At 40.8% G+C, this 24,869-nt stretch overlaps 2 protein-coding genes across 6 annotated transcripts; one reads left to right on the plus strand and one right to left on the minus strand.

Moving 5' to 3' along the window:
• Window positions 1-920: 920 nt before the first annotated feature.
• Window positions 921-17,118, minus strand: LOC138600557 (type II inositol 3,4-bisphosphate 4-phosphatase-like). Of its 5 annotated transcripts, XM_069672011.1 has the most exons (26): window positions 17,039-17,118; window positions 16,399-16,569; window positions 16,102-16,160; window positions 15,904-15,985; window positions 15,585-15,809; window positions 15,401-15,448; window positions 15,206-15,300; window positions 15,013-15,114; window positions 11,331-11,410; window positions 10,173-10,266; window positions 9,928-9,997; window positions 9,684-9,831; window positions 9,437-9,567; window positions 7,179-7,286; window positions 6,992-7,100; window positions 5,913-6,078; window positions 5,624-5,833; window positions 5,231-5,375; window positions 4,902-5,104; window positions 4,343-4,466; window positions 4,141-4,267; window positions 3,847-3,987; window positions 3,548-3,645; window positions 3,246-3,343; window positions 2,564-2,718; window positions 922-1,219 (listed from the first exon to the last, which is right to left on the minus strand). In XM_069672011.1, the coding sequence occupies exons 2-26, from the start codon at window positions 16,502-16,504 to the stop codon at window positions 1,099-1,101; spliced, it is 3,045 nt and encodes a 1,014-aa protein (XP_069528112.1). In that variant the 5' UTR covers window positions 16,505-16,569; window positions 17,039-17,118; the 3' UTR covers window positions 922-1,098. The 5 variants fall into 5 exon arrangements, with proteins under 5 accessions (XP_069528110.1, XP_069528112.1, XP_069528109.1 ...); XM_069672009.1 differs by having other exon boundaries at window positions 921-1,219; window positions 4,343-5,104; XM_069672008.1 differs by lacking the exon at window positions 922-1,219 and having other exon boundaries at window positions 1,691-2,718.
• A 649-nt stretch (window positions 17,119-17,767) lies between these two features.
• On the plus strand, window positions 17,768-24,723 carry LOC138601074 (high affinity immunoglobulin gamma Fc receptor I-like). The gene is made up of 7 exons (XM_069672655.1): window positions 17,768-17,803; window positions 17,990-18,031; window positions 18,150-18,277; window positions 20,462-20,582; window positions 22,177-22,431; window positions 23,007-23,126; window positions 24,207-24,723. Exons 1-7 carry the CDS (start codon window positions 17,773-17,775, stop codon window positions 24,266-24,268), a joined length of 759 nt encoding a protein of 252 aa, XP_069528756.1. The 5' UTR covers window positions 17,768-17,772; the 3' UTR covers window positions 24,269-24,723.
• The last annotated feature ends 146 nt before the right edge of the window (window positions 24,724-24,869 follow it).

Below are 24,869 nucleotides of genomic sequence, written 5' to 3' on the forward strand. Positions count from 1 at the left end.
CACGGCAGACAGCTACTCCACCATGCTACCAGTCAGCCGAGCAGGAGGTTATTTAATCCGTCTTTAAATTTTAAATGGACGTAGACTCCGTTTCCAATCGCAAAATTTCCTAATTTTAACAGTTTTTTCTCGTGTTTTCAGCCGCTCCTCTTCGCTGCTCTAAGGCTACCGAGCAGCGCCCCGTTAGCCGTCTGCATTTCATCCGTTACCGAGAGCCAACCTCAACGCAGACACAGCTTTTAGCACAATTAAAAGCAGGGACGAGGCGAATAAACTTTACCTAAGAAAAACACCAAGTCGTGAAAAAAATTGCACGAACAAGTTAGCAGTTAATAATTGTTTTAATATTTACAGCTAGCTAAGCTAAACGCAGCAGGCCAGCTAAACTGCATTGTTTTGACTGGGCCTGAACGGAGCAACGTCAAGCTAAAGAACGTTAGAAAAAGTACTTCCGGTTCTATACGCCAAAATAAAAGACATGTTATTCCTAATAAATATACTTTATTTGATAAAATACACCTTCAATAACTCGCCATGTAGTATTACAACTATGTTCTTTATGAAATCTGATACATTTAATGGCCTGGTAAATTATTAGACGAAAATAATAGATCGTTATCTATTTGCTCTGAAGAAAAAAAACAATATTTTCGGTTTGAATATGTCTGACTTGACGCAGCTGAGTGTGCGCAGTAATTCTGAATGGCGTCACCTGGCGGTTGGGCAGACAAACCGCTGCTCTACACCTTAACCGTACTGAACATAGCACAAACAAAATAAGTGTAAAAAGGGGGTTTAATGGTAGCACACCATAAATGTTGGTTAGTTTCAGGGACAAAATGTGTATAGGGCCCCCTAGAGGTTCAATCCAGCCCTGAATCTGTAAAGATCAATCTTTTTTTTTAGTTTAAATCAATGGAGACAGAGGTAAATCAAGTGTTCATTTATTTCTGCAGACTCATGTTTGTAAATCAAACAACAGCAGCCACAGTGAACAGTACAACCAACATAAGAGTAACATTTACATAAATTAAACGTGATAAAACAAAGACTCTTTAAATAAAATCCCTGTACAGAAAATAAAAACAGTCTGTGAGTTCATCCAAAACTGCCGTCTGGAGGTCGGTACAGTTTGGGGAAGGTGAGGAGCTGAACGCCACTGAAGGCGAACTTCCTGTTGCCCACGTTCTTCTGCACGTTCTCCATCCTGCAGCCGTCCCTGCGCACGCACACACACACACACAAAGCAATGTAGAAACACGTGCACACAGTAAATAGTAAGGTATGGATGTCTAATAACGCACACAAGCAGCACCTTCACAGTGTTAGCTAATGCTTCCTTAGCATTTGTCAACCAAATTCCATTCATTTTAATGCGAAAATAACTGAAACAAACCTACATACAGAATAAAATAAAGTATAAAATTAAATCAGGAATACATTTCTTTTATCGTCGTATAGTCGGTCTTCATCCACAGAGGAAAAATAGTTGTTTTAAAAGTATTATAACCTTTATCTGAATACATTTTGACTTTAATTATGATGCATAAAAACATCAAGTGTCCTCCATGACATCCCCTCTGCTCCCAGTGCTCCCAGTCTGCTGCCTCTACTGGTACTTGGCGAGCAGAATGACCAGGCTGAGGATGAGCCACAGGACCAGCAGGTGAGAGGTGACCAGCAGGAAGGCCACCGGGTACAGGTGACGTCTGGGAGCTTTAGGGGCCCAGCAGGCGTGAGACCAGGAGCCCTGCAGACCAGGGGGACACTCCACAGAGTCTAACCCACAAACAGAGACCCCCGGCTGGGTGTAACAGCCCAGCATCTGCCCCCAGGACAGACGGGACCTGAAGGAGCGGGAGGAGGGGTATGTGTGTGTGTGTGTGTGTATGATATAAAGAAAGAGGAAGAGAATAAAGAGAGAAAAAGAATATACGAAAATGAATTGGAAATGATGATGAAGTGAAAGAAAAGAGAAGAAAAACAGAAAAGTTTAACAAAATTTCTACAACATAAAAGAAAAGAAGACAAAGGAAACAAAGGAAGTAAGTGAGGAAGAAAAGGAGAAGACAACGGAAGAAAGGAAACATAGGAAAGGTCGGAGGAAATGAAGGGAAAGGATGATAGGATAAAAGGATAGAAGGAAAGGACAGGGAAGAGGAGAGGAAGGGAAAGAATGAACAGCATAGAGGAAAGGAAAGGGAGGACCGGACAGGAAAGAGGAAAGAAATAGAGAAGAAAATAATGGCAGGAGAGGAAAGGAAGGGAGTGGAGGGAAAAGAAAGGAAAGAGAAAGAAATGTAAGGAAGGGATGGAAAGGACAGGAATTGAAGGAAATAAAAGAAGAGAAAGGAAAGGAAATGATGGCAAGGAAATGAAAGGAATGCTGGGGGAAGTATAGGCAAAGAAATAAAAGTATAGGAAAGGAAGGAAAGTAAAAAAAAATAGGAGGCAAAGGAAATGGAAGGAAAGGATAGAAAAATGCTGGAAAGTATGGGATGAAAAGGATGGAAGGAAAGAAAGGAAAGGGAGCAGTAAGGCGGGATGTAGGCATGTTTCGAACCTCCTCATGCAGTCGAGCGCCGTGCTGAAGTGCTGCTGGCTGAGTGTGTGTCTCTCTCGCAGTAACACACACTGCTCCAGAGTCACCGACATCGCCGTGCGGTCCTTCGCACTCTTACAGCTCGTGAGACGCACGCCGTTCACCTGACGACACACCTGGGCGCACACGCACACACACACACACACACACACGTTAAGTAATCTTATTTACACATCCAGCAGACACATCATTTTTCCCTGTTACTCTGTCGTCAGGTTCTATCACTCTTTCTATCTTTCTCTATCACTTTCTCTGTAGCCTACTGCCTCCAGCAGTGAGTCAGTCCCCATAGAGCTCCATGTTAAAATATCCAACTTAACAGCAGAAATAAACATGTTTACAGCCTGGTAAACACTTTTTAATATGTTAGCATAAGTTATCTGATCGAAATGTTTGTGCTTATCAGACCTAGCTTGATTTCTTAGCTGGTTATCTTTCCAATGAGCCATGCTCATACACTGTATAGCCCAGATAACTTCTGACAATAAACACACAACACCTTGGTCATGGTGGCTGTCTTTAAATCTGACACTCTCTGGACAATTATTATGTTTACTTTAAAACTGTTTACATGTTCGAACCACTAAATCTCAAAAAGTCACATTTTCTACATTTCATTTCACAGATTTTGTCTGTGTTTTACCGTAGCAGCGATCCACAGAACCTCCACGTTCTTCCTCTTCTTTGTTTCTACACATCGATTCAGAGAGGACAACAGATCTGACAGTGACTGGATACCAGCTGGAGAGAGAGAGAGAGAGCGTGAGAAGGAGAGAGAAGGTTAAATCTCCTTCTCAGTCTGACTCATTCTGCATGAAGGAAAACTATTTGTAAAAGACAATAAGGCATAAAATCAGCACCAGAAACTGTATAAAAGCTTAAGAATGTTGAAATTTTCCATTATCAGACAGACAGACAGACAGATATGCAGACAGACGTTCTCACCCATATGAGGCAGCCTCTCTCTCAGTGTCTGACAGTACACTCTGAGTCGCTCACAGCTCTGCTGGTTCACTCTCTCCTGCAGCGAGCTGTCACCAAACCTACAGTAAACAAACAAACTCTTTCATGTAGTTTTACCAAAACTTGATTATTCAGGTAAAATAATAATGAAAGTATAATGACAGGATTTTGGAACATTTAAGTATAAATGCATGAGCAACACAGTTATGTCCTAATACAATAAGAATGGAAGGCTGTTTAAATATGTGACCTCATTTATATCAACAGATTTAATGCAGCACCTCTCAGCCAGACTCTGCTGCTGGTTGATCCCGATGTTGAAGAGAGCAGGATGAACTTGAATCAAACGTCCCTCTTTCACTTCCTGAGGCAGTGACCTGAAGGTCTCTTGGGGCAACGGGACCACAACGACAAAACTGCCCCTGAGGACAACACAGTTAAGTTTTAGACCATCAGACATTTTCAGATCTGGTTTTAAGGTTCAGGTTTGATTACGGCTTAGTTTAAGAGGTCCTCTTAAGTATAAAAGTACATGTGTGTATATGTGTGTGTTTGTGTGTGTGTGTGTTACCCACCATGCTCCACTGAGCGTCGGCAGCAAGTCGTCCAGTTGTTCCGTTTTAGCCTCGAGGATAGTGAACGCAACACTGCTCAGGTCTGCCACAGCCACCTCCATGTCCTCCAGCATCCCCACCTCATCACCTGAAACACACACATTTGATTATTTGCAGTATACACAGCTGGTCAGTGTGTGTGTGTGTGTGTGTGTATATTTACCATAGGTGCTCAGCAGGCTTTCAAACTGAACGAGGACTCCAACAGAGAGAAGCTGCTGCAGGAACTCCGGGTCCTCTAAACCTCCGTACAGCTTCAACATGAAACCGCACACCACTGCTGACAGCTGAGACACACAGACAGGAAGTAAACGGGATGTAAACAGGAAGTACTGGAGTAAACAGGAAGTAAACAAGAAATATAGGAAGAAACAGAAGGCACAGGAAGTAAAAGGAAGTAAACAAAAAGTACAGGAAGTAAAAGGAAGTAAACAAAAAACACAAGAAGTAAACAGGAAGTAAATAAGAAGTGCGGGGAGGAAACAAGAAGTAATCAAGATGTAAAGAAGTAAACAGGAAGTACAAAAGAAGTACCGGAAGTAAACAGGAAGTAAACAATAAGTCCCGGAAGTAAACAAAAAGTAGAAGAAGTAAACAGGAAGTAAACAAGAAGTATTGAAAGTAAACAGCAAGTAAACAAGAAGTACCGGAAGTAAACAGGAAGTAAACAAGAAGTACAGGAAGTAAACAGGAACTATAAGGTCATTCTCTCCGCGTCTCACCCCCTGGCTGAAGACGGCGTGGCGTCTGTGGACAATCTGTGTAGGTCCCTGAGCGACAGAGAAAGCCACCGCCCCCTGCAGGACCACAAAGGTCATAGCGGCTCGAGCCTTACACACCGCCTCCCGCACACAATCCCTCAGAGTGACCACCAGGGGGAGCAGCTGCTCCTGCCAAGAGGTTGCAGATGATGATGAGGAGAAAGCTGAAGGAGACAGAGAAATAATAATTATATTTTCTCTGCTCGGATTTTAATTGTTTAATTGTTAAACACAGTCGGCTGAAGTTTAAGATTCTCTCTTTGAAAGATGAACATGTTTCAGTGTCACACCGGTGTTCTGAGAGTTTGAGTCCCCCGTGGCTTCCTGTTGCTCTGATGGCGTAAGATCCTGAGGGCGCTCCTCGCGGCCCTGCAGCCGGTCTGACATGACGATGATGCAGTTGAGGCTCTTGGCAACATTTGCCCACGCCCTGTCCTACACAAACACACACACACACACGTATAAAAACAAACATAAAACACAGACTGTATATAAGAATAGGATGTAGCCTACAGGTCTGAAAAGTGATGTAAAGTGTCTTAAACCTGCACTCTTTCTCATGTCCAGCAGGGGGCGAAAAGAAGTCAGATCATATATAAGTCTATGGGAGAATAAACCTACTTCTACCTACGTCCACCTCCTATGGTAGAAACTATCATAAAAATTCAGATCTGACAACTTGCCCATTCCTCCTCGTCGTACTCTGCGTCCTGTCGGCCGGGATCCTGTTGCCCTGACGATGTCTCTCCCTCCTGATTGGCTAGCATGTTGTCACATAACAGCCCGTTGCTGTGGACGTGGCTGCTGTTGTAGTTTTCTGCACACTGGTTGTGAATCGCTAACAGGGCGCTCTTCACAAGCTCGTCTTTGAGCGCGTGAACGAACAGCTTCGTCTGAGAGAGCAGGAAGGGAGGATGAAGAGAAACTAAGATTGTGTTAAATAAGTCACCTGTGTTTTTCTTCCCTCCTCACCTGTTGAATGAGACCATCCAGGACCTGCTGCAGGCGGGCGAAGTTCTGTTCCAGAGACACCGACAGCAGCTCCTCAGCCAGTCCGAAGACAAGAGGCTGTAGCTGGGCCACGCTGGAGAGGAGCTCCCTCGCTCTGGAGCTCTCATCCTCCGAGTAAGAGATGGAGCTGAGAGAGAGAGAGAGAGAGAGAGAAGGAGAAGAAAAGAGAGAGAGATTTACTTTATATTTTTTATGTGACTTTTTGCTTTGGCAACATGTTTGATCCAGGGAGAGAGGGAGAGAGAGAAAGAGAGGGTGGGAGGGAGGGGAGAGAGAGGGAGAGAAAGAGGGAGGTACAAGTAGAGAAAGGGGAGAAGGAGGGGGGAAAGTGGAGAGAGAGGGAGGGGAGAGAGGAAGCGAGAAAGAGAGGGGGGAGAGAGAGAGAGAAAGAGGGAGGGGAGAAGGAGGGAGAGAGAGAAAGGAAGAGGGAGGGGGGAGGAAGAGAAGGAGAGCAAGGAGAGAAAGAGGGAGCAAGGGAGAAGAAGAGAGGAGCGGATGCGAGAGGGAGGGGAAAAAAAGAGAGGGAGGGGAGAGGGAGAGAAAGAGAAAGAGAAAGAGAGAAAGAGAGAAAGAGAGAGTGTAAGGAGACTAATGTTATGTTGATATGTAAAACTCTAACAGCCCATCACAGAGCAGAAATTAAACACCACATTGACCAGTCAGTCTGCAGCTTCTAGCTAAAGTATACGCCCACTTTCTACCACAGGGCTGTTTGAGGTGCAGGTGAAGGATTTGGACGTCTTCTGGGAGAGAGAGGATCATGTGTGGAACAGTGGGGCTCTCCTATCACTCTGGACCTGTCAGATGTAATTAGATTTCTCTCTGAATAAACAACATGACAGCATCTTGTTCGTTTTTGTTGACGGAGGATCCTGAAATAAAAACTGAAAATGTATCTGTGTGCTGATCTACACACAGCGTCACTAATCCTGACAGAGCCCAGATTATAGAGATTAATCACCAGGGGACAATGAAGAATGAGGGACGCAGAGGAGGAGAGGATGAAAGAGGAGGGAGGAGAGAGTGAGACACACACACACCTGTATCTGCTCTGTGCGTGTTTGCTGAGCAGCCTCTTCAGTCCTCCATGTTTGAAGGCCTGGTGATGATCAGCAGGAGCGCCGAACGTTATGACCTCGTACCAAACACCTGCAGAGGGGAATGAACACATAAATGGAGTTTCGGAAAAATAAAACATAAAAAAAGAAGACATAAAGATTTTGTTACCTGTGCTGTCTGGACCGGTGACCTCCATCCTCTGACAGTGCAGGTTAGTCGGAACAAACTGAAGGTGTATGTCTGATTTGCTGCTGCTCGACTTAAAACAGGACGACGCTGTTTGAAACAGAAAATAAAGAACTACTAAAAATGACTTTTACCCACAATTCAACAAGGTAAAGTCAAATAAACAGCTTAGTAAACAGAGTTAGTGTTAATTTACAGGTTAGCCAGGCTAGCTGCTTCCGTCTTTGTGCTAAACTAGGCTAAGCTAACAGTCTACTTCACTTAAAGCAGTTACTTTTACAAGCTTCTACTTCTTAAAAAGAAGAATTAAAAACAAAAGAAAAGTTCAGGTTAGGAGCAATTTATCCATCCATCTATATTCTTCCTCTTATCGGGGGTCGGGTCGCAGTGGCAGCAGGCTAAGCTAGTGGACCCAGACGTCCCTCCCTAGCAACACTTTCCAGCTCCTCCTGGGGGATCCCGAGGCATTCCCAGGCCAGGTGGGTTCTATAATCCCTCCAGTGAGCTCTGGGTCTGACCCAGGGTCTCCCCATTGGACGTGCCCGGAAAACCTCCACAGGGAGGCGCCCAGGAGGCATCCTAATCAGATGCACCTCAACTGACTCCTTACAGCACCTTTCCCACTGGTCAAAAAACCCCTAACACCCGGCTTTTTTTGCTTAGTAGGAAAGGTTACAATCAGCATTCAGACTGGTGTCAAATGACTCTGCAGTGGACCCGGGTAATTATCGCCTCGGCTCCAATCGGCATTGATGGGAACACAAAACCTGTGTCGACGCGCTAAACTCCGCTCCCTTTCCCCCTTCACTGGCAATGGGAAAAGAGACAATCAGCATCTATTAGCAGGTCTTCCCAGGTCTGAAAGTTTCTGATAAGAAACTGTGGAGGAAACTCATTTGGGCCACTTGTATCCGCGATCTCAAGCTCCTGACCACAGGTGAGGGTTGGAACATAAATCGACTGTTAAATCAGAAGCTTTGACCTTCCCTCTTCACCACGACGGTCCAGTATAACGGACTCATGACTGCTAAAGCTGCACCCCACCCGTCCGTCAATCTCACAATCCATTGGGCCCAAGATACTTAAACTCCTTCACTTGAGACAGAGGCTCACTCCCCACCCAAAGGGAGCAATTTACTTAAACCCGAATACGTACAACCATGACAAGTCCAGCGGATCAGAAGCTGAAAGTTGAATTCAGGTTTTCCTTGAATTAATCAGAGTGTCGTCTGTCCTGTCTCATTAATAACTACAGGGTTTAGTTTCAATCCTGACATTGCTCTACACATAAAAACTTTTACTGTATTTAATGAAGCCTCTAGACATTTAAAGCACCTGGTAAGATTAAGCTGCACAACGTTATTTACAATCTGTTTGTGGGAGAAGTGATTGTTTGGGCGCAGGCGCAGACTGAAACGTGTGAATTAAAATGACATCAGAGCTCATCCAGACATCACCACCTCACAGTCTCTCTAATTAATTATCATAAAGTCAAAAAATGTTTTTTCTAACTTAAAGTGTGGTTCTTTAGATTTATTGCACATTGCACATGTTCTTTATACTGTGAGCTTTTGCATATGCATTTGCATTAAACATCTTAGTTTTAAACCCTGTGCAGCTCTTTTCATCTTGAAACAGATGTTTTACATAGTTTTTATTAGTAGGATTCTTGTCCTTTGCCATGCTTTGATTTTTTTCTATTTTAGTTTCTCTTATTATATATATATTTTTACACCAAATTACTGACGCAAATTCTTCATATGTGTCCCCGACTTGGGTATAAACCTGTTTCTGATTCTGAATAATGTTCCTTTTAGTGAAGATAACTGTCAGTTTAATGGGCGTGCAACGATTACTCGACAAAATTAGTTGCCATTGAATTAAATTGTCAATAATTAGTTGGTTACAAGTGTCATGAGTGTTTTTCATGGTGTGCACGGCCATAACATCGTTTTCCCGAGTTGCTGAGGGGTGAGCCATCTCACATGATTCCTATCTCTGCTGAGAGCTGCGCGAGCAAAACAGCGAGGGGGAAGTGACAGGTCAACAAAACATAGCAAACTGGCGGCTGATCCAACACCATCGTGTCCTAAACTTGTAAAGTCTGAGAGGACTTCAGCCTCAACGCTGCAGAGAAAAGGATTGCCTGCAGGACTTGTAAAGCTGACCTCACTTATCACGGGATCACGACGGTAATGCGCAATAATTCATGTACTGTATTCTTTTATTTGACTTCACACCTGAGAGTTTGTCGAGCTCAGAGAGAGTCTCCTGATAACAGCCAATCAGGTGGTTACAGTGGTTGATGACATCATGACGGAGGCCGTCCCAGTGGGGTGAAAGGTCACCGAGGTTCTTCACCTCCTGGACCCTGAAGACGAGACACAGATAGAGAGGAGCGATGTTTGTGATGAATTAAGCAACAGCTGAAAGCTTCATTGAATTTAAAGACTTGAATTTAAATAACATGAAGGAAAAGACACAAACCTGCTCGTGTGCTCGTGTATGAGCGTGCTCAGTAGCTGTTTAGGTAACGAGAACGACAGCGGCGTCTCCGACATGTGTTCCCGCACCAGCAGCCATCTTTTATCCTCTGTCTGAAACCTGTACACCTTACACACCTGAGCACACAGCACTGCAAACAAACACACACACACAGGAAAAGTAGTATAAACACGTTACGTCAATCTGAACACTTTCAAAATAAAAGCTCAGTATGAAAAATGCTGACCTGCTCTCATCATCGGGCTGTTTTCTTTGTCGTGGACGGAGCCGTGGAGGCTGTCGCACAGCTCAGGACACTAGAGGAGAGACAGATTATAATAAAGTGACTCATATTTTTTAACACATTGACTAAATCTGAAACTGACAGAAACCACAGACCAAAATGTCAAAATGTGACGCCTCCATGTTTCACAGTCAGAAAGAAAAGAAGTGAGAAGAGATGTTGCCTTTTCCTCCCCTCTCCTTCTCTACCTTGTGTTCAGGAGGAGTCTGATGCTCGCTCTCTCCCTCCATCTGCAGACAGGACACCTTCACCTCCCCGACCTCGTTCACCGCGTCCATCGTCCTGAGCATGAGAGAGGAAGCATCAAAGAAAAACACATGTTTGGAAACACAATTAAATAATGAGTGCTGGAACCCGTGAGAACGACAACAACCACGACCTACAGAGAAAAATGAAGAGTAGGAAAAAACTGGGTAATAAGTAGGTCAAAGCTAACGCGATAACTAGTAGAAAAACCCCCAACTAGAAACAAAATACTAGCGAGATAAAATAAAGCAGCAAAATATCTAGCAAGACAAAGCTAACTGCAAACAAGATAACTAGCAAGAAAAAAAGCTCACTCCATGTAAGATAGCAAGAAAAAAGTAGCCAGACAAAACAAACAGCAACAAAATCACTAGCAAGACTATGCTAACTGAAAACAAGATAACTAGCAAGACTATGCTAACTGAAAACAAGATAACTAGCAAGACTATGCTAACTGCAAACAAGATAACTAGCAAGACAAAGCTAACTGTAGTATTAATGAAGTATTAGGATGAAGCTCTGCCAACCTGTGGCAGGTATGTTTCATGAATCAGTCATACCTGGACGGAACATGCCGGCACAGACACACCTCCTCTGAACTCTTCACACCTGAAGCTCTCGCTCTGTTTGAGCCCTCTTTTCACTCTCTCTCTCTGCCCCTGAGGACGTTCTGATTTACAAACAGGAAGAGATCTTCTTTTACTACTCTCACTGGAGGTGGAGCCACACCTCTGCCTCTCACTTCCTCATCTGCCCACCGGTATCCAAGCAACGGCCAATCAGGTGACAACTTGTACAATACTGTGAAGTCCTTGTGAGGTGTCATTCATTGCACTTACAGACCTTTCTTTAAGTATAAATGAAGAGAATATATGTAAAATTAAGACAAGCTTTAGGATGTATTTTTTCAAAGGGATTACTCACGGCTGAGGGAGATTTTCAAAATAAAGTTGATTTTTGTGGTTTTGGGACTAACTCTACCGAGTATAAAGCCGTGACACTGAGACTTTAAAATGACATAGAGGAGGTAAAATATTGCTATGATGTTCATGTTAAGTGAAAGAAAAACATTTGGACAGGTGGAAGAGAGGGGTGTTTACCTGAGGCTGAGGGAGATGTGTGGCTCCTTGGACTTGAGCAGGTCTCTGATGGAGAAGGAGGTGAAACCCAGAAAACTCCTCTAGGAGAGACAGATAGTGACATATTTGAGAAAGAAAATCACCAATAATGAGGTGTCACATGACTATGAATTGCATAATAAATAAAGATAAATTAACTTATTGTCCAACAATATTTTTAATTATAAAAGTGAAACAACAATCAGAGAACTTTAAAATTAAGTTTTGGTTCATTTTTATTGACATTAATTTCGTCAAAAGGAGTTTTTAAACATGCAAGTTGTGACAAAAAAACACATTAATGACTTTAAAGGTAAATTTAAGTTTCCTCTTGTATCAAGACTTGTTTCTTCTGCTTAAACCCTTAATTAACAATCAGGTTTGAAAATCTGCTCACGCTACATTTGATCTTCGAGGTTTAAAATCTGAGTGGCGGCTGAAAGAGAAACAAACCTGCCTCCTTTTAAGTTTGTCGTCCAACACCTACAAACACCTTTAAACACAAGCTGTCCCTGAATAAATCACATGCAGGATGATTCCTCTCCCTATTACATAAAGCGCTCTCACACAGGTTTAATCTTCTCCCTAATGTCCTGAAATATTAATTAATAAACGTCCTGCTCCGTCTAAAACTCATCCCCACGAGGCCCCGCAGCAGCGGCATTAAACTCACTCTTTAGCTAAGACGATAATCAGAAGCTCAGAGGATTACCTTGACGAGTGAAAAGCACTCAAATCTCACAGATTCAGACTCATGCTCACCAACAGACTGCACACTGAAGGCAAGAGACAGGAAGTTAAATACAAATGTAACTTATTCTATTAATAAAGTGTTTAATTCTGGTGTTTTTATACCTTTTAATTCTGTTGTAATCCTGTCAAATGATATAAAAGCAGGAACATGACCATTTAAAAGAATTTAAGTCAAAATTATTTTTTTTTACTGACAATAAGTGATGTAAAGAAGCAGTTCAGTGTCTCCAGTAAAGCTGTCACTAAATCTGTATGCAACTGCAATAACTCTGATGATTATTTGAAGACTTTATTAAGCAGAAAGCTTAGTTTTTGTTGGTTCAAGCTTCTAAAACTTGAATATTTGTTGGTTTTCTTTGTAATTTGTGAATAAATTAAGTCAATCAAAGACCTCAGCTTGAAGTATTGGAAACTTTAATACACATTTTTCAAGATTTACTAATAATTTAGTTTAATTAAATGTCCAAAATAAAATGCTCATCACCAAGACCCACAGTCCAAAGAGGCGCCTACAATGTGCTTCCTTTGTCAAACCGACTGCTCAAAACTCTTCATATACTTTCATAAGGAACAAAGAAAAAGCAGCAAATTCTCACAATTTAGAAGACAGAACCTCTTAATGTTTGTTTAGCAACCAAAAGACGGATATTCCGTTACAAACATCCGTATGTGTGTGTACTTCAGGGGACTTCCTGTGGCCTGAAAACTTCTTCTTGTTGCTTTCAATCATGTTACATCTGTTGTACATCCATGCTTCTATTAACTTTCATTCATCAAGATTTTCAACCCTACAAATGGCTTTCTGCCTTTATCAGGGGCCAAAAATGAAACAACCGCAGCGGCAAAAAATTAAGCAACGCTCAAAGTATTTTACAGTACTTCTTTTTCTCTCGAATAGCATAAAGATGAACAAATTTTGCTTCGATCTAAAATGTTATTAAAAACCTCTATTATGTTGAATAACCCAAAGATATTCAGGTTAAAATGATACCGAACAAAGAAAAAGAAAACGTTTGCAAGCTTGTATTGATTAAACATTTGAAACTAAAAGTAACTTTTTAAAAATATTAGATCATTCATTTTTCAATCCATCAGTTAATGTATTAAATATTTGACTCTACTCGAGGTTATGTCCTTAAATATAATACATAAATCGAGTACTAGTTAAACGCCTTCGTGCATTCAGCAGTCGAGTCAGTTTGCCCCTAAAGAGCAGAACCACAGAGAGAAAGACTGAAGGAAACACGCACAGGATATTGAGACGTAAACTTCACACACACAAACTGTTGCTACATTTCCTCTTTTGCAGCTGACATACACACAAACAAACACACACACACACACACACACACACACACACACACACACACACAGAGCTAATGTGCCTCATCGAGTTCTTGGGCAAAACAAGCAGCTTTGAAGATTACACACTAATCCCCATCAAACCTACACACACATGCAGAATACAGGAATAATATGTAAATATGTGTGTGTGTGTGTGTGTGTGTGTGCGCGCGCCTGTGTGTGTGCACCACCCTACCTGTCCAGCAGAGGAGCTGTTCTCCGCTGGTGGACAGAAACATTTGGTGCACGTCATCATCGCTCTCTGCATCCCTGCCATTTAGAAAAATAACGTCTTCCTTCCCGTTAATTCCTGCTCTGATGTATTTCCTGTTTACTTCCTGCTCTGATGTATTTCCTGTTTACCTCCTGCTCTGATGTTTTTCCTGTTTACTTCCTGCTCTGATGCTCTGAAGACGGACCTTTCAAAATAAAAATGACTACATGTTCTACTTCCTAGCAAAAATGTGCAACAAAAAGTGCTTAAAGTAACAAATGAAGCAAATGAAGTACAAATTCAACCTGGAGGTAAAACAGACCAAAAATTTGAGCTCCTTAACGTTCAAAGAAAATTATACACTTCCTGTTTTAATCTCTCTCTCTGCTTTGACCTCTGACCTTTAACTCTTTCTACCTGCTTGCTTTTTATGCGCGTCTTTCAACGCTGCAGTTTTGTGCAACTAGAGTTAGTATAATTAAAAAATATCATCCTTAAAGACTCTTGAAAGACAGATAAAATCCTATAACTTTCCTTTTTTTGGTAAATATAAGAAGGCAAATCTGGACCTCTTCGAACAAACTGATAATTTCAAAGAGCCTTAAACATGTTTCAGAATTAAGTTACTTTTTTAAAACAAAAAGTAGCTGCAACACGTCCAAAACTGTAAGCAAATTTTAACTTCCAAGTTTCCCACCTGCACCTTAATGCACCATCACAATTAAAGATAATTGCACTCTTCTGTGATAAACATAAGACTGAGTGTGATGCGATATATGTCAGCAGCAGCTAAAAGATGACTTGTCCTGATCTCTTCCTGTCACATGATGGATCTACAGACTAAATAAAAGAGAGAAGAAGAAGAAAAACGACAAAATGATCCATAAAATCTGAAAAAAAACGTCCGAAAACGTGTAAATCCGGCAGCTTCGATCGTCTCGTCTCTGCTCGTCTGAACAACGCTGGCCGAGTGTGTCTCTGCTCTCTCCATCACCTTTCTCCTCCTCCTCCTCCTCTTTCATCATGTCCGCAGGATTAAAAACCCATCAGCATCATGGGAAATATGCAGATTAGTGAAGCGGACACTCAGGGTCGAGTTTGGCAGGAAAAGGAAAAAAGAAAAAACGGAAATTTCTATTTATCTAAAAATCTCACTTTCCCTCGTTTTACCCTCTCTCTCTCTCTCTTTCTGTGTGTGTGTGGAGATTAACTGCAGCAAGTGTGTGTGTATGTTGAAGAGCTACCAGCGCTGGTATTACACATGTACACATCTTTTGGAATAATCCTCTTATATTACACTATTTTTCAGACACACACACACGCACACACACGCACACACAGACACATACACACCTCCTCCTCGTGGTAAACGGTGACTTTGATCCGGCTGTGATGGTAGAGAGGATAGTCCCCACGGAAACACACTGATGTTACAAACACACCGTCGCTCGCTTCCTGAAACACACACACACACATTTTTAAATACAGCCTGGTAAGCATGTTTGAATGTGTGTTTGTGTGTGTGTGTGTGTGTGTGTGTGTGTACCTTCATCCTGCAGCAGCAGTGATTCCTGACACTGTGTGTGTGCGTGTCAATCACCCTAACTTGAAGCTGGACTCTGGCTGCTGCTGCAACAACACCTGGAGAGAAACAAGGTGACAACTTAAAGAGTGTTTAAAACTATAATGAAGTGTGTGTAACAGAATCTCAGGCGTGTGTGTGTGTCAGTGTGAAACCTACAGACTCTCAGGTGCTGTGGAGACACTTTAGCAGCAGACTCGGCTTCACCTAGTGGCCACAAAGCAACATTACATCAGTTAAAACACAACAAACTGACTCTTACAAAATACGAGAGACATTAAATCATGTTCTGGTTTCACACTGGTAACATGACATAAACGTCATCACACTAAAACACACTCACCTGCAGCTCCAACGTCTCCCAGGCTTGTACCTACTTCTGCGCAGTGTGAAGCCACATGTGTGTGTTGTTTTTGTGAGGTGGTGTGTGTGTTAATGAGCGTGTGGAGGTGTATGATGCGTCTCTTCAGCGAGTCTGTGTTGGCGTTTGTAAGGACGACGAGCCAGGATGCACACTCTGAAGAGATGCTGGACTGAAGGAACACAGGAGGGTCGCCGCTGTCAAAGCCTGCACACACACACACACACGCGCTTTAACTTACCTGTGCATGTAAATAGATGAGATGAGAGACAGGTGAGAAATGTATGTGTGTGTTACTTACTGACAGCCAGTCGTGTGTCATCACCTGGAAGCTTCATCACCTCACATCTCTCCAACAGCAACACCTCCTCCAGTTTACCCCCCTGCACACACACGTACGTGCACACACACACACACACACACACACACCTCTTATATCCTCACCAAAGTAAAAAAAAAAGTTCTTCCTGATTTGTTTCAGTGTCTCCGTGTGTCTCACCTGTTTGTTGAGGATGAAAAGCAGGTTCCCTCTGAGCCGACAGAACCGCTCAGTCAGACCTGACACCCAGGAGAGAACGTTAGAACACACACACACAAACACAGAACACAGACACACACATTACAAGTCAGATTTAAACACTCAGTTCTCCCAAAATGTTTCAGGAAGTAAAGTCAGACTGAGTCAGGGGGTGGAAATAGATGCAGAGGAACCGAGGAACCGAGGGTCAGAGAGGACAGAACAGATGAGAATAGAATAGAATAGAATGGAATAAGTTAGAACAGAACAGAATAGCACCTCTCTCTTGCCGTCCGACCCTCAGCGTTCCTTCTTTCTGGAAGTTTCCAGATGTTTCTTCTCTGGATAGAAACTGCAGCTGTTTGTGGTTCACCCTCAGCTTCATCCTCCTCCTCAGATCACATCAATCGACTATCATCATCATTCCTTGGGTCTGGTCTTCATCGCTGCCTATATATATATATATTAAAAAAAAGACACATATATATATATCTTGTGAAAATGTTAAGTAAATCTAAACCAGAAATATTAAAGCTATTCGGCCTCTAACAACACATGTACATGGCTATATAATTCTGAGAATACGGTGTCCTTTTTAAAAAAAATACAAAGCTGTTGGTGGTTATAAAAGCTTAATGAAAATATGTAGCTAAAAAACTAAAATATAACCATTAAATTACTGTAAATACAGACAAACAGCAGTACAGCAGTATGACGGCAATCTGGCGCTGCTAAAAACATAAACGTGACGTCATTAACCTGTAATGAAAGTTGCCAGTAGTTTGACCGTTGATTATTCTGCACGAGGGACAGCTTTTCAAAAAGAAGTAACCGTTGGGTGATAAAATGACTCATATGATGTATGAGTGTTTACAGCTAAAATTGTCACATGTAAAACACGTTTAACGTCGTCTCTTACCGGCAGAAAAAGCCCGTTTCGGGGCTCAAATTAAACTTTTCCGACCGCTGTCTCTTTTGACTGGAAACCATAGTGGGTAACCTTTGGACTGCTGCTCAAGTATCGCGAGAGTTGCCTGTTCCTCGTAACTGCACTGCTTACTTATGGACACAAGATGTCGCGAGAAGGACGGGAAAACAAACCAGCAACGGTAAACATCAGTAAAATACTGTATGCAGGCTATTTAGAAGTTATTTAGAATATTTATATATTATTTATATCTAATCACTTAATACTATTTTTTGTTATCAGCTCTCCCGTATTGTATTGTGCTCTGACGTAATACATTTTTTAAATAATCAAACAAAATGGCAAATACCTAAATAAAACGATTAGTTTGGACACAAACTTCTTAAAGAAGGCTTAATCTTTCTCTGTATGTACTGTTGAATGTATCTGTAATACCTAAAAAGCACTGTTTTTCACCTTTTTTTCGTAACTTTTATTTGAATCGCAATTTCTAGCCTACTGTCAAAAAACCATAAAATCCTAAGAAATGCCATAAACGAAGAAATGCATGTCTGACAACATTTTATTTTTTTTGACAAATTAGATATAGTTTTATACACTATTACATAGGCCGATATATTATATTACCCTGCAATACAAGATAGTGTACAAGTAGCCTTTGAAGTGCAGTAAGTACACAGGTTGTGTGCTGTAGGTGTCACTTTGTCAGAGCGCAGCCGGTCCGGATGGAGGTGTCAGCTGTCTCTCTGCTTATCTGTGAGTAACGTGTGAAATGTATATCTTTTGTTTTATAAACTACAGTAGATATTTCTTTTGTTTTCTTACTGAAAATACTTTTTTAAATTCTATGTTTCTACATTTTGTTATACATGAAGTAATTTGTTCCTCTTCTTATTACTACTACTTTGACAGGACTAGGTTAACTGTGGTATTTTCTTCCAGTTGATTTAGTGCTGAATTATCTGATTTCTGGTTCTGCACAAGGTAAGTCCCTTTGTTATTATCCATTTGTTTTTTGGGGGCTTTTTATGGGTTATTTCTTGTAGTAATACACCTACATATTATTATTAATAATTTCAACACTATCTCATCCCTCCCCCAGTCTCTGTGACTGTCTCTCCTGAAAGATCTCAGTTCTTTAAACATGAAGGTTTCTCTGTGCGCTGTGAGGAAGAGAAAGAGGAGCATGTGACTGGATGGAGAGTGATGAAGAGGACGAAGAACGGAAAGGTTTCTCTTGCAAATCATGTTTGATTCATCGACCATATTCACATGACAGCAATTTTCCTCTGACGTCTTGGTCAGGGTGGGAAGATCAAATGACATTTTAATGCTTTACTGCTGTGAAATGTTGTTACACGGCACAAACAATTATCATTTCACCCCTGTAGATTGAGCAGCAACTGAAAAAACTGTGGATATCAAATCAAATCAAATCAAATCAAATCAAATCAAATCAAATCAAATTTGTATAGCGCCAAATCATAACCAGAGTTATCTCGAGACACTTTACAGAAAGAGCAGGTCTAAACCGACTCTTTGTTATGTTATTTAAAGAGAGGCCCAACATGAATCACCATGAGTAGCACTTAGCAATATTCGGCACATTGGCAAGGAAAAACTTCCTTTTAACAGGCAGAAACCTCGAGCAGAACCAGACTCATGTTTAACAGCCATCTGCGTCGACTGGATGGGCCGAAAATGGGATAGAAGGAGATGCAGGATAGAGACAGGCAAAGAGAGCAACAACAACATATGTTTTTGTTACAACAACATATGTCCTTGTTACATGAACAACAACAGACACATACTTATGGTTACAATGCCAATAATAGTGGTAGACTAGGGTGAAGATTAGCAAAATAAATAAATAAATAAATTAGCGAGAGAAGCAGAGTAATGATAAAGGCTGAGGTCATCGTAATTGTAACAGTTGAAGTCAACAGGTCTATTTAGCATTAGCAGCAACAATAATGATACTATGGGGAAGGCTGATGTTAGTAGTTGTTGCAGTCGAGCAGGTCCACAGCAGCAGTTGGTCTGCAGCAACGATCCCCAGGAACCTTCAAGACAAGGGAGCACAAGAACTCCCGGGAAGATATATGGTTATTATTGTTAATGGGACCAGAAGATACAGAGTTAATGAGCTGCATTAATATGACAGAGAGAGAGAGAGGGAGAGAGAGAGAGAGAGAGAGACAGAGAAACACAGATAGAGAGAGAGAGGGAGAGACGCTTGGTGTGTCAGATCCCCCCGGCAGTCTAAACCTATAGCAGCATAACTATGGGCTGGTCCAAGCCTGAGCCAGCCCTAACTATAAGCTTTATCAAAGAGGAAAGTTTTAAGTCTACTCTTAAAAGAAGAGAGGGTGTCTGCCTCCCGGACCTTGACTGGTAGATTGTTCCAGAGGAGGGGGGCCTGGTAATTGAAGGCTCTACCTCCAACACTACTCTTAGAGACTTTAGGTACCATACTGAATAGATACTGAAAAATCTTAAGAGACATGGCTACTAATAAAAAACTGTAATGCTAATTTAGCCATTTTCCACCTTTACTTATAAAAAACAGCTGTTGTTAGCATTCAGCCACTTACTAGCTTTACTAATAGAAAACAGCTAATGTTAGCATTCAGACACCTCCTAGCTATTTGGAAAGGGCTGAATGCTAACTCTACCATTTAATTATTTAACACAATATGGTATGAAAGGCATGAATTGCTAGCTAACAGAAATGTTTCTACTGCGAAGGAACTAAAGGAACATTGTGTATTATTTCAACTTAAAACATAATTTATGATCAGTTAGCAACTAAAATAAAATATCTAATGTTAGCATTCAGCCCCTTCCTGGCTATATTAGATAAGTAATGACTGAATGCTAACATTACAATTTGATAATGTAACAGGAATGGTATCAAAGGTGTAAAAAAAACAGCTAATGTTAGCATTTAGCTATTGTTAGCTAAATTGGCTGGAAAGGGGCTGTTGTTAGCATTCATCCCCTTTCTATTACCATTCGATAAGGTGACACAATATGGTATATAAGCTTAAATTTCCCATCAAAACTTAAATGTTAGCTAGAAGTGGTTGAATGCTAACATTAGCTGCTGTTGTGAAGGTCACTAATGGGTTATCAAATGTGTTGTTTTGTCTTCTAATATGACCTGATGTCCTTTTTTCAATTTTTACTTTCCATTGTCTTTGCAGTTGCTAAACAACTGTAAAAAGGCGAAATGATGATATATAACTTAGTACCTTAGACACTTTAGTACAACATATTAACAGCATTTTAGCTTTCCACTTTGAGCATGACTTCCTAAAAATGGCCGCCATGAGAATATGGTGAATATGTTTGTTTTGCCATACCTGATAAAGGAAATGTTTGCTGCCCATTGTACCTGTGTGTTAATTACAGGTGCTTCCATGTCCGTTCGCCTGCTACATCTCAGCTGCCTTCCCTTTCACTGACAGCGGAGAGTACTGGTGTGAATCCGGACAGGGAGCAACCAGCATCAGTGTCAACATCAGCGTAACTGGTAGGCAGGAGAAATCAATGACTTACACAGGCCAAAACATTGAGATATAGCAGATATAAATCAGCTGTTTTATTTCAGTCATCAATACGTATTCTTGTTAGGAGTGACGTAAGAAAGAAAGTACCTGATTGGGTTTTTAAGTATTTTGTCAAAACATTTAATCAGTAACAAAAATTAATTCCAAAATAATAATGACAAATTTAATTGATAACAATCTTGATGATGAATCAATTGTCAAAAAGTCATTTGTAAAGTAAAAATGTGAAATGTTATTTATTTCCAGCTTCTCAAACGGGATGATTTCCTGCTTTTCTGTTTTATTTAATTGTAAACTGAATGTTTTGGGGTTGGTTAGACAGAACAAACTAATCCTGCAAGACAAAAGTTTTCAGACAAAAAAAATGAGCAATTACACAGACATTTCATTAGTTGCTTTGTAACAATTAATAATTTGTTGTTGCTTAAAATTAACATTTGTCATTATCTAAAAGTTAATATAACTTAACGTTAGCTTGTGAAGTAATATGGCAAGCTAGCTAGCTAACATTTCATCTCAAAATATTTTGGTAGAGCTACAAAAGCGAGAAATGTTGGTTGGGGAGCTCGCTAAGCTACTAGCTAGCTGTAACTTAGCTACCCGCCATTGTTTTGGAGTTAATTGTTTCATAATGTTAATGAGTAATTAGAAGATGGCAAGCACGCTAATTTACTAGCCAGGCCATCTCCAGGAGGATGGAAGAATTACCTGATGTTATCCATTCAAAACAATAGTTTGCTATGATAGCTGGGAATTCTTCTGCATTAGCCAGCTTAGCTAACAAAATCATCATAAATCAAATGCGCTACCAAAGTTAACACTAGTTTTCCCCCATTTGAGCTCAAATACCTGTTAGCCATGACTAGCTACACTAAATAAAACTTTGTATGCTTTGTGCTGGACTTTGTGTTGGATGCCAGGTGAAGTTAGTTAAAGTCGAGGTGAAATGAAAAATGTAATTTTAATCCTTTTAGATCACATCCCTGGTAATATTGTGCATCTATTTGACAATATAGGCCAAAAAAATACAGAAAATCCATTTCTTCGTATTCTTATATCAAAATCCGATAATTTTTTCTACCTGTAAAAAAAAATATCTTGTGTGCTTACGTAAGCTAGAACCAACCAATTTCAACCAATCAATCTGCAACATTTAGCCGCAGAGCACCAAGAACGCTCAGTCAGTTAGCTAGCTACTGCGCTGTGGAGAACGACTGTCAACACCCACTTCTCAACGATCAAATCAAATTCCTCTAATGATATGTCCCGCCTGCACGTCCTGTTTCACTCGAAAATACATCACGATACGGAAGCAAGATATTCTCGAAATGCCGTTTCAGCTCGACTTTAACATTTCTAAGCTAACGTTAGCCCTGTCAGTGCTGGAGGGAGTGTGCATAAACTGTCCTTAACATAGAAATCAGTCCACTGGATTTTAAAAAAATTTTCAAGTTATGTTACAGTTTATTCCAAAATTAAAGAAATGTCTTTCAGTTTTAATTCTAAGAGCTAGAACTAGTACCAGTTGTTTATATTTGATGTTTATTTTGTCTTTAGCAGATCCTGTGATCCTGGTGAGTCCGGTACTTCCTGTGACGGAGGGGGACAATGTGACTCTGAGCTGCAGATGTAAAACAATTCAAACGTCTGCCTGGGGCCCAAAGGCAACTTTCTACAAAGATGATGTCCTCATTGGGGGCAGTGCCACAGGAAACATGACTCTTTGCAGTGTTTCCAGGTCTGATGGAGGACTCTACAGGTGTAAAATCCTTGGATATGATCAATCACCAGTGAGCAGGCTGACGGTCAGAGGTGAGAGCTAAACCTGAAAAGTTTTATTTTACAAACTTTTACTTTAATTTAACCTTTCTTAGTCATAATTATTTCCTGCTCTAGAAAAAAATACTAATATAAAGTCAAGTTACCAATAGCTTGCGAGACATCTCTAAAAAAATTGATGTAGCTTTGGAAGTCACCCACTGTTACTTGTTTTAAGGCCTTATTTTAACAATTTGGCTGTGGCCATCTTGGTTTTCTGGAGCCATGAGTGACCAGGAGGAGGGACATTTTTCAGGTGACTTGTCAATCCCAGGTAGCCTCGCCCCTAAACCCTCCCCTGCTTTATGGTCTTAGAGTCTAAATGGGAGCATAATTGACTAAATGAACATCATGTTGTGTTGAAAAAGACTTGAAACTAGAGACTGAGACTTCTATACAGTCAGACTCCTTTTCGCCCCCTGCTGGCCATTAAAAAGAACACAGGTTAAAGCACCTCCACATCAGCTTTTCCAGTCAGATCCAGATTCTACGTTCACTTCCTATACAGTGTATTATGTCAGCTCAGATTAACCAGAACAGACTGTTTCACTCTGCTGCGCCCCCTGCAGGCCGGGACCCTCCAGCTCCGCTGCTGTCTCCCTTCATAGTAGTGCGTCACCTGGTGGTGGGTAGTCCTTACCTGCTGTCCACCATTTTACTGGGATTCATATGCAGAGACAGAGCAAGAGGTGAGGACAATCAGAAATGGTGGACAAACTCACTGCTGCCATCTGTGGTCATTTGGAGTACTACACCTTTCCTGAAGGAGTACTCCCATTGGCTGTTTGTCGTGTAAATATTCAAGGGTTGTAAATACTCCAAAAAAACAACATTCCAGTGGCAAAACTTTGAGTCTAGTGGCTGACCAAGAGGAGGCAGTGTTGCGTTTTTTCAAAACCAGGAAGTAAATCCATTTTTACATGTATATACTGTTTATTTTTATACTTTTGTTTTCACAAGGCTTAAATAAAACAATGTATGATGTGTTCATTTGCAACTTTTAGAAGAGCTAAGGCGAAGTATGTTACCCTTGGAAAGAGCCAGGCTAGCTGTTTACCCCCGATTCCAGTCTTTATGCTAAGCTAAGCTAATAGGCTGTTTTACGTAACTCTGTATTGAAATTGATAATCTCGAAGTTCTCAGTTTTGTTCTATTTGGCAGCTCCTTATGGTGATAAAGAACAATTATGGTTTTTAGACTGTTTGTCTTCATGTAAACGTCCAATTTGTTTTTGGGTTTTTTTGGATTTTCACTTATTTTTTAAAGGTGTGTGTGTAGTCATCGATCTTTTCTTTGTTTGTTCAGCCATAGTAGATTACTGTTTACTCGCAACACTTGCAGAGACCGGTAAGGAAGCCACTTAGCTCCCCCTACCCTCTCTGGCAGACCAACCACTGCTGGGTGATGGAAAACGCGTCACTAACTGGGTGTCCCTTGTAAATTTTTACCTTAGTCTTTAATAATACTATATACTTTAAAAGGCTTTCATCACTGGGCCATAGGCTCAATCACCATTGTGTTACCTCATTCGGTGATAGATAGAGACTTAACAGACATTTATTTACATGAAATCTTCGAGATTATACCTTTAACATACAGGCATTAGGAGTGGGGTAAATATTTCCGTTTTACACTCTTCAAGAAACAGAATAAGCATGTTTTCCAAACTGTTCCTTCTTTGGAGAGATATACCTAGCTTAACTAAATTAGACAATTATCACTGAAAATTATTTTTTATGTTTTTTTCTGTTTTTTTATATTTTTTGCAGCACTGCGGGCCAGGAAAAGGAGGCAAACATCGAATGCTGTGATCATGGAGATGTGCCAGTAGATGTGACATTAAAGGATATCCGCTTAAAGATGAAAAGCAAACCATCACAGAGTTACTTATTGTTTCATGTTTACTGATATTTTTTATTTCGCTTCCCCAACATGGAAAATAAACTATAAATGTCTGTTTTTCACACTTGACCTAGATTTGGAAATGTTAGAGACCTTTCTGACTGCAGGTTGTTCGCCTAAGGTGAATGTTTTCTGTGAGTGTTTTAACAGGAAGTGGGCATGTTTCAGTTCGGAGGTGTCAATTCTCATAACTGGTTTTAAAGCTGCCATCTGCCTCTGCTCTGACAGGAAATGTCATTTTGTTGAAGAGAAAAACCTGCTGTCCTTGTTCTTCGTCCCACCTCCTCTCTGCGGGGGAGGGGGCGTCTGTTTTTAAATAGTTCTCTATATGTGAAAAAATGAATGTTTTGTTATGTATTTAACAATCATTAAAACTTAAAAGAAACAAACCTTTCTAAAATTACATATTTAAAGACATAAATATTTGGTATTAGAAGAAAAAAAACATTAACTTAGTAAGTATAAACTGTATGTGAGTTTATGTTTGTGCACATATCTCATCTGACTGTGAAGAGGTCAAAGGCGACAGC

Source organism: Semicossyphus pulcher, unplaced genomic scaffold (genome assembly GCF_022749685.1).
Source record: "Semicossyphus pulcher isolate SPU_LCO1_2020_fin unplaced genomic scaffold, fSemPul1.0.p SCAF_21, whole genome shotgun sequence".
NCBI classification, from domain to species: Eukaryota; Metazoa; Chordata; class Actinopteri; order Labriformes; family Labridae; genus Semicossyphus; species Semicossyphus pulcher.